Source organism: Pseudoliparis swirei, chromosome 23 (assembly GCF_029220125.1).
Source record: "Pseudoliparis swirei isolate HS2019 ecotype Mariana Trench chromosome 23, NWPU_hadal_v1, whole genome shotgun sequence".
In the NCBI taxonomy this organism is placed as follows: Eukaryota; Metazoa; Chordata; class Actinopteri; order Perciformes; family Liparidae; genus Pseudoliparis; species Pseudoliparis swirei.
In genome coordinates, this window is record NC_079410.1 from 4,187,747 (window position 1) to 4,197,952 (window position 10,206).

The 10,206-nt window shown below is 45.7% G+C and overlaps 1 protein-coding gene across 1 annotated transcript in view; it reads left to right on the forward strand.

Annotated features, from left to right (window-relative positions):
• Positions 1-6,938, forward strand: part of grin2aa (glutamate receptor, ionotropic, N-methyl D-aspartate 2A, a) — a 158,447-nt gene extending 151,509 nt beyond the window's left edge. Inside the window, exons 12-13 of the mRNA XM_056406845.1 lie at positions 354-592; positions 1,279-6,938. Coding sequence (XP_056262820.1) covers positions 354-592; positions 1,279-3,210 — 2,171 coding nt within the window. The 3' untranslated portion in view covers positions 3,211-6,938. The remainder of the gene's footprint in view (positions 1-353; positions 593-1,278) is intronic.
• The last annotated feature ends 3,268 nt before the right edge of the window (positions 6,939-10,206 follow it).

The window sequence follows — 10,206 nt, forward strand, 5'->3', positions numbered from 1 at the left end:
GTTCTGTACTATCTGGACCTTGAGTCTGAAATAATAGTTTTATTGATTGAAATACCATGATACCTCGCATCTGATTTATATAAATAATAATAATTATAGATATACATATATATATAGATATCATCAATTTAATTTAAAAAACATTTTTAAAAAAGATGTAAGATATTCCAAAGCAGCTTTAACAGAATATTTTAATTATAATTAGTAATTATGGATCTAGTACTCATTTAGTCTTGTGGTATCAAGATGTAAACGTACGTCTTTTAATTCTTGAGCCGTTTAATGAAGGATTTGAGTGTCTCTCTCTCTCTCTCTCTCTCTCTCTCTCTCTCTCTCTCTCTCCCCTCTCCCAGGTGAAATGGAGGAGCTGGAGGCCCAGTGGCTGACGGGAATCTGCCACCACGAGAAGAACGAGGTGATGTCCAGCCAGCTGGACGTGGACAACATGGCGGGCGTGTTCTACATGCTGGCCACCGCCATGGGCCTCTCCCTCATCACCTTCGTGTCGGAGCACCTCTTCTACTGGAGGCTGAGATACTGCTTCACCGGCGTCTGCACCGGCACGCCGGGCCTCCTGTTCGCCATCAGTCGGGTGAGGACCGCTGTAGTGTAGTGTGTGTAGTGGAGTGTGTGTATCTGTGTGTGGTTGTCATGCATTCTGCAGCCTTGCTGCGCCTCTTTGCTGAGACAGAGCTGGTACTGGGGGAGCGTTATGTTTTTTCGGGTGATCTGTACGTCTGCGCGGCAAGATAACTTCTTCAAATGTTGAAGAAAAACATATATATTTATATATATATATATTTATATATAGACTTATATTTATATATATACTTATATATATATATAAATATGTTTATATATATATAAATATCCAGATCGATGTTGTTTTTGTTACCGCGCCGTCGTCTCGTATCCATCACGGTCGTGTTGATGATTCATATTTTAGACGAAGTATATTCTCATATTCACTGAGCGACAGGGTTTTCATAATAAACTAAACAGTTGTTTTTTTGATGTTTAGAGGAAATGAAAAATGACAGAAAGCCTTATTTAATACTGAGTTTGTGTTTGCCATTTTTAAAAGACTGATTTGGTTGGATGTACTCTGCTCAGTCGCTTCCAATTTAATATATTCAACACCACAAATATGTTTTGGAGCAGATAAGCAATAATTATTCTGTTTGTTTACCTCCACTTCTCCCTCAAACCCTCTTTATGTTCATCTCCCCCCTCCCCCCCCCCCTCCCTCCACTTGTTCATCCATTCGTCCTCATGCAGGGGATCTGGAGTTGCATCCACGGCGTCCACATTGACATGAAGAAGAAGACCGATCTGGACTTCAGTCCCCAGGACAAAATGCTGAAGCTCATCAAATCCGCCAAACAGATGACCAACATGTCCAACCTGGGCGGCTCCCACATGAACTCGCCCAAGCGGGAGTTCATGCACTCGGCCGGTCCCATGATCATGGACATGATGGCGGAGAAGGGCAACTTCATCTACGCCGACAACCGGAGCTACGCGCCCAAAGACATGATCTACGGCGACACGGGGGACCTGCAGTCGTACCTGGCCAACCGCCACAAAGACCACCTGAACAACTACATCTTCCAGGGAGGCCAGCACCCGCTGACCCTGAACGACGCCAACCCCAACAGCGTGGAGGTGGCGGTGAGCGCCGAGTCGGTCCAGACCAACGCCAAGCCGCCGCGCACCCTGTGGAAGAAGTCGGTGGACACCCTTCGCTCGGTGCCGCCGGGGCCGCCCCCCATGCCCGACATGCTGATGCCGGACCCGCGCATGTCGATGAAGACGCAGCGCTACCTCCCCGAGGAGGCGGCCCACTCCGACATCTCCGAGTGCTCCAGCAGGGCCGCCTCCTTCAAGGACCCGGAGAACAACAAGCACCTGAAGCCCCACGACAACCTCAAAAAGAGGTCGGTGCCGTCGAAATACCCGCGGGACTGCAGCGAGGTGGAGCTGTCCTACTTGAAGACGAAGCAGGTCATCGGTGGAACCAACCAAAGAGGAGGAGGAGGAGAGAAGATCTACACCATCGACTCGGAGCGAGAGCTCGGCCTGCACTCGGACACGGCTCACTACCGCGAGAGCCGCGGCCTCGCCGCCGACGACTTGGATTACCCCGAGATCTACTCCGACCACGGCGACAACTACAGGAAGTGCGAGCAGCCCATCATCCACCTCAACTCCTCCCCTTTGCACCACGCCGACTCGGATCTCCTCCCGGACCCGGTGTACTCCAAACACTACGGCCCGAAGGAGAAGAACGCCGCCGTGTCCCCGCACGAATCCATCGACCGCTACAAGCAGACGCACTGCCGCTCCTGCTTGTCCAAAGTGCCGTCCGGCTACCCGGCGGGGGCGCCGTACGCTCCGGCCGCGCCCGCCTCCGCCACGCGCTCGCCCTACAACCGGTGCGAGGCGTGCCTCCACACGGCCAACCTGTATGACATTAGCGAGGACCAGCTGCTCGCCGACCCCTCGGTCAGTCCCACGATGCCCCACCAGCAGCAGGAGCCGGACGAGATGTTCGGGCTGTACTGGCCGCAGACGGACGGGCCGCACGTCCAGAAGCGGAACCGCTTGAGGCTGAGCCGCCAGCACTCCTTCGACAACATCATGCTGGAGAAGCCCAAGGACAACGGCGACCCGGGCCGGCCGGCGCGCAGCGTCAGCCTCAAGGAGAAGGATCGCTTCCTGGACAACGCCGCCAACCTCTTCGGCGTGCGGCCCTACTCCGGCAGACTGTTCGGCACCGAGTCCAAATCCATGATGTTCAACCACAGCCTGGAGGAGAGCAAGAGGAGCAAGTCCCTGTACCCGACCCATGGCTCGGACAACCCTTTCCTCGGCCACTCGCTGAGGGACGACACCGGCGGCCGGCTGGGCCACGGCCGGAGCTCCTCCGATATTTACAAACAGCTGGCGGGGGCCTCGCCCGCCGTCGGGCCGCCGCCCATCAAAACGCGCAACGACGCGAACAATCTGCGCTCTTCCGTGAAATCCACCGCTTCGTACTGCTCACGGGACGGCCGGATAGCCAACGACATGTACAATAAAGAGCATGTGATGCCTTACTCAGCCGATAAGACGAGCGCGTACCCGTCCCCACGCGGCGTCCTCAACTCCGCCCAGTTCAGCAATAGACAGGTGTATAAAAAGATCCCCAGTCTGGAGTCAGATGTTTAGTTGACGTAGGAAATCATGTGTTCTCTCCTCCTCACTGCTCTCTGGGTTTGTATTATAATTTATCAGCTATGTTATCCTGAAAAGGGGATGCCATAGCCACATTTTTCTTCTTCTCTTTGACATTGTAATCCAAAAGAACTCGTGCCCACTCGGGTACGACAGTACTACTACTACTACTCTTTGCAGATGACGTCACCCTTTCCCTCCCGCCGTGCACCGACGAGTCGTCTGCGTTGGCCGGGCACGCTGCCGTTAGGGTATTCCGTTGTCACGGGAGACGGGGGGGGGGGGGAATCGTTAACCCCGTAGGTTTGAACAAGGTTTAGGAAAAATGGCGTTCGCGGGACAGAGATTGGCCTCAGATGCGGCGAAGGAGGGGTTTTTTTTTACGACAAGCGCTGTTGGGAATGAGGCGGCGAGGTGTTGTACGAGAGGGGAGATCAGAGGGGAAACCTCTCTTTCGACCCCTCCTCCACCTCCGCTGTCAAGCTAGCAGCTTGCTGGCGGAGGAGAAGAGGCCCGGCGAGAGAGAGAGAGAGAGAGACCAGATGGAGGGGCCGAGGCGTCACGGCGAGCTCGTCCGACGGTCTGCTGCTTGTTACTCTCGACAAATATGGCCACCGGGAACACCTGGCAGTGCAGGAGGAGAGAGAAAGAGAGAGAGAGAGAGAGAGGGAGGAAGTAGGCTAAACGGAACAGAGCGGGAAACATCCGGTAGCGCTTTTGGCGGCGAGTTAGCGGCGGTTTTTACAAATACGTTGAGCCCACATGCTAACGGGGTCACGCTTAGCGATGGGAAGCTGAGAGTAACGTAGGTGCTAACAATGAATCATGTTTACAGACTGACGGATAAAAAAACTAAGAAGAAGACAAACTGACAAAAATGACCGCTAAGAAAAGGTCGAAGGGCATTTCATTTACGGCTCTGCACATATAGAAAAATAATTGCGAAAGTATTGCTTTTTTAATCTATTACACTATAAGATTTATTAGGGATTCTGGCATCCGGATCCCCCTATGTAGGATTTTAGAGTTTGCTTATTTGGTAGCACAATAGCCATTAGTTTGAAGAAGAAAAAAAAGGAAAAAAACTCTCTCTCTCTCCCACATTTGATAGCTTTCTGAAAAATACCATCAAGAGTAGTAGATTATTTTGCATGTGTTGATTTGTTTCTGTGTCAGAGAAGACAAAATACACACAAAATACACTCTCAGACACATATTTTACATGTTTTTATTGAAAAGGGGGGCCGCGGTGGACGGAGACCCGTTGGCGTCGAGCTTTGTGCCGCGTGAACCAGCGTGAGACGTGCCAACAGAGCAAGAAAATGGTGGAAGGGAAGAGGGAAAAAGAGGATAATAAATAATAAGGAAGAGAAAAGGATGAAATTCCAACTGGTTCCTCCACCACCTTGTCTGAGTTGGGGGGGGGGGGGTGATGTGAATTTCGTTTTTTTGACCTCCCCGCCACTGAAAACAGGGTATTAGCTATAAAAAAAGAAAGACTGATGATGATGCCGTCCTTCTTTCAAACTTCCTACTTCATTTACTCTATCGACACGTCGGACAACTAGAAGTACTTCAGTTTATTCATGTTGTTCTTTTTTTTTCTCGTAAAAGTGTAACTTCAGCATCGAACCGCTGCAGACCGGAACCTGAAGACTCCTCGAGACGGATCCCCTTGTTTTCCGTCTTGGCGTCGTCGTGGTGGTCGGGGAGGGGTGGAGCCACAGAGGCCCCGCCCCCTCCCTCCTCCCTCCCCCCTGTTGTGCGCTCATCATGTGTTTGTCTCAGTGTGGAGGACGTTGTGCGACGGCATTGCTGAACTCGGGGAAAGCTCAAAAGTCTAAACCAAAACATTCGGTTCCTAAACTTGTTTATGCATTTGTTTGTTTGTTTGTTCTTTTTTTAAATATATTAGCAGAAAAGACTTGCACATGCACATTCTTCCATGTACACGCGTGCCCAGCATTATGCTGTACACACAAAAAACTAATCATGTAACCATCTTATTAACCAACTGATTGATTATTTTGTGGCTTGATTGGATTAAAAAAGCCAAATTGTATCAAATAAAATACCTCAGGATGATTCTTTGCATTTTGGGGGCGGAGCTTGAGGCGTAAAGCAACGAGAACCGGGATGCGGTTTTTTTCGTAGGAAAAAAAAAACTATAAAAGAAAAAAACGAGGAAAAAGATAGACAACAACAACAACAACAAGCAGCGTGATTTATACAGCGGGCCGACTCGATGTTTACCAGTCCTAGGTCTTCCAGTTTTTCGGCTCTTTGCCCACGAGCTCATGCAACACGAGTAAAGGGAGGAGAGGAACAGAGCAAGAGAAGGAGGCGTGGCTTAGATGGGTTTTGCTCAGCGAATGGAGGATGTTACTTGAACGTCCACACATTCTGCCTCTCTCTCTCTGCCTTTCTCTCTCTCTCTCTCTATCTCTCTATCTCTCTCTCTTTTCTCTGCGTGGTTTTTAAAGCCAGTGTTTCATCTTTAACCGCCACGCTCATGTCGCCCTTTTTGTACTCTTGGAATACGTCGGTGAGCCGCTCCTTGCCACCCAATCAGCTTCCCCCGATGTTGCGCAACATTTTTTATTAATTTTTTTGCATCTTATCTGCATACTTGTTATTATTATTATTATTATTATCATATGTATCTCCACATGCTGCGTGAGTGAGCTGACAAGTGAACAATATGCACATGTAAAAAAATAATTCAGATGGCACCCCTCGCATTTTATGAGCTCATGACGACTTGTTTCTATTTTGTTCTACTTTTACAGAACTGTCATATAAACTGATGCTGCTTTATGTTCAAACACACACACACACACTCTCTCTCAGACGCACCCTTGTGATGACAACCCTGCTCTTTTTAAAATGACAAAAAAATGTATTTTAATTACATTTAATGATAAATAATGAGGTGATGGCATGCAACCCCAGATGTAAAGGATTTTAATGTTTTGTGTTACATTTTGTTTTGTTTTTGGGTTTGTTATTTTTGTTATGATGTTATGATCACTAATGCGTTGTAACCAGGTGTGAGTATATACATATATGAGAGATTTAAAAAATGAAGAAGAACAAAACGATGAAGATGCTGCTGCTGTTTTTTGGGGGGAGAAGGCGAGGAACCTGAGCCCCCCCCCCTCCCCCCCTTTCAGTGCTAATGGTAATTATCAGGCCCAAAGCGGGGTCAGGGGTCAGGAGGCGGGACATCCTTGCTCTTCCTCCAATGGCAGGTGAGCGTTACTGTATCGCCGGCTCCGTCTTCCCTCTTCTTCACGCGTTGTCGTGGACTTCTTCGACCGTAAAGATGAAAGAACACAAAGCAGCCCCCCCCCCCTCTACTCCGAGCCCCCTCCAAAGAGACGAGACCTCCGTTCCTTATGCTTTTGCTGTAAGAATAGAGAGCTTTTTTTTTCTTTTCTTTAGAAAAAAAACAACTAAATACTTCCCCAAAGACTTTTAAGGAACTATTTTGAAATATATTTAGAAATGAACACCTGTATACATCGCTTGTAAATTCATACTGGAATACGTCATCAATCATGGAGAATTATAAATGATAAAGAGTAAAAACAAATATTTTTTGTGTGAATTTCACGGGAGCTCTTCTGTACAGTGGCACTGTCTCTCTCTCTCTCTTGTTCTCTCTCTTTCTGTCTCTCTCACTGTAGAGCGACTAGAATAAAACTTCACCATTCACAAGGTTTGCTGTCCTGTCAACATTCACACGTAAACACACCTTCCTCGCCGGATGGGACCATCTTTGCTTTTGCAGGTGGATTATTTCTCAGGTAACGACACAAAGCGTCTCCGGTGTTTCCAACGCCTCCATTTGAATAAAATATGTTTGCAGCTGAAGATGTTTGCTTCGCACACATTCGATGGGAAATATATATATTTTTTTTATATCACAAATATCATAATCTCTAAAGAAAAGCCTACAGATCATAAAATGTGTCTTTTATCATAATTATTGGAGCCTTTTTAATTCAGCAGAATTCAGAATATGAACCATAAAAGCTTCCACTATTTACTATATGCACCACTAAATAGATCAATGCGTTAAACATATTGATTTACTTCACTCTATTGATTACATTAATAATAATGAGATACTAAGTCATAATAAGAGATTGTAAGTCATAATAATGAGATAGTAAGTTATAATAAGAGATACTAAGTCATAATAAGAGATAGTAAGTTATAATAAGAGATAGTAAGTCAATAATGAGATAGTAAGTTATAATAAGAGATACTAACTCATAATAAGAGATAGTAAGTCATAATAAGAGATACTAAGTCATAATAAGAGATAGTAAGTTATAATAAGAGATAGTAAGTCATAATAATGAGATAGCAAATCATATGTATAAGATAGTAAGTCATAATAATGAGATATGATAGTCCATATGATGAGGTGATGGGGTCCATATGATGTGAGGCCTGACCTTGTGTGTGTGTGTGTGTGTGTGTGTAGCGGACCATCGAGGCCATTTGGGCTCCATTTACCATCTGCCTCAGTTCCTTCTCTCCTTTCCTCTCTCCTTGCTCCTCTCCCTCGATGTATATCCATTATATTCCATCTGTGTTCCCCCTACAACACTTTGCTGCCTCACCATCACTTCCTCTTTTCTTCCTCTGTAATCATCCTTTATTGCCACTCCATTTTTATTACGGTATTACTGCTTTCCTTTCTTCCTTCCCCCATGTTCATCCCCCCTTCATTTCTCTTCAACTTCCTCCACAATAAATATGAATTAGAGAAGAAGAAAAAATAACTCCAGAGGTTTAATCTCTTCTCTCTCCGTCTCCGTCTCTTTAACATTTACCGTTAGTTGTTTAAACATCTTTTCAGAATGACGCCGGTACGTCAGCAAAGTGTGTGAAATGTATTTCATCTTGTATATTAAGGTATTTAAGAAGTATTCTGCTGCTGGTCGTCATCTGAACAGGTGAACATTTAAATTATCTTGAGTGTTATGATTAAAACAATCCATCTTTATACATAAATGTAATTATAGGAAAGTGTGAATATGTCTGGGAGGTCATCAATTAACAAATAATCTCAATACGGGGATGAAAACATATAAAAGAGACTTTTATTTTGAAAAACCAACGCAGACTCTCATCACACTTAATTCAACAGCAGGTGAAAAGTGTGCCGTGTGTTTCTGAATCGATGCCCTGCTCAGTGGGTCAGTGTCAGATTGGTGAAGAGCCAGAATGGCCACATCTTCATCACGCTAATCCCCCCCCCCTCGGCCTTAAAGGGTACCTGTAGCCCAAAACAACAACGTGCTACATCCATTAGGCGCATCAAATAAATCATATTTACCCCGCCGCTATTGTCAACAAGTCACGCATAGCCCGAGGCTTTACATTTCTTTGTCAACATTCCGAGTCCGTGAACGCTTCAGGGCGCAGACATCTTGCCAGTTATTTACTCATGTCAAAGGTCACTATGACGTTGAGTCGTTGAAAGGAATTCAGCCAATCCGGAGCCACTTCTACACGCGTTGCTTCTTGGGATAGATCGGTGGCCTCAAACCAGTTCACGTCTGGAGTTCACGCCAAGATGGCGCAGTGCAAGGCGTTCGGTTGTCTAAATAATAAACGGACTCACAAGACTAAAAAGTTCTTTTGCGTGCCCAAACCTAGTACAGAGGAAAAGAAGGTGCTCGCGAAGAAGTGGCTGCACAATTTAGGAACCGGGCATACTTTAAAAACATTTACATTCAGCAGAAACTCCGTGGTATGTGAAGATCACTTCGATCCATATATTCAGAATATTAGTAATAATCACACCAACTCTGGTGATCGCAAATTAGCCTACATGAAACAACTGGCAAACTTACCGATTTGACAGTTGTCCCTCGGGTGCAGGCCCCCGAACATGTCGGCCGATCATTGCATCAATGAAAGACATCTCCAGCGCTGGTTTATGCGCGATGTAGCTATCAAGCTCACGCTTTTGTGTGAAGCAGATGAGGTCTAATGTCACTATATCATCGGACATAAGTTTGTGTTCTTTACAACAAATGCACTCTATGTCTGTTTTTTGTGGCACACATTTCCCACAACTGCACCAAACGTCCGCCGACTTGCGTGCACGGTCCGCACGGTGAAGCATCTGTACCGGCGGTCCTTCGGCATCAACTTCATCTGAATCATCGCTATCATCGCTGTCACAATTCACTAAATGGGGATAGTCTGCTTTTAATGGTTCATACAAGTATCCAGTTGCTGAATCAGACAATCTTTCATCGTCCATATTTCGCCCGTTTTATATATTATTATCAAGTTCTCAGCATTTGTTTGCGAGCGCTCGACGTTGTTTACATTGGTTTCTGAACACATCCGCTGTGGCTGGCTGTCGATCTCTCAACGATGTGACGTCACACCACCCGCGACATATTCAAGCTCCAGTGCAATGAAGCTTGTCGGAGTTGAGGGACTTTGAACAGCCTAAACTACGTATTGTTATTGAATACTGGACCGTCAGTGCATGAATAACCTTTAGAAACACATTATAGATAGATATATACTTTATTAATCCCCAAGGGGAAATTTGTCGTGACAGTAGCAGCAACACACAAGAGTAAAAACAAAACACAAAATATAAGAAACAGGGATGAAAGATATAGAAGTATACAAGTAAAATAAAAGTAAAATACAAAACAAAATATATATGTAAATATACAACACATACATACACAACACACAACAACACTGACAAATCAAATACACAAAATATTAAATATAGACAGAGTGCAAAAAGCAAAGTGTGTGTATGAGTGCAGAGCAAATTAAATGAAATGTGTGTGTATGTGTGTAGTGCAAACAAATGAGATGTGTGAAGTGCAGATCAACATAGTGTAAGTATTCAGTGATTGCACTATGATCTGGCAAGAGGTGATCTGTTGTAGAGCCTCATAGCCGTCGGCAGGAATGTTCTCCTGTATCTGTCCTTGT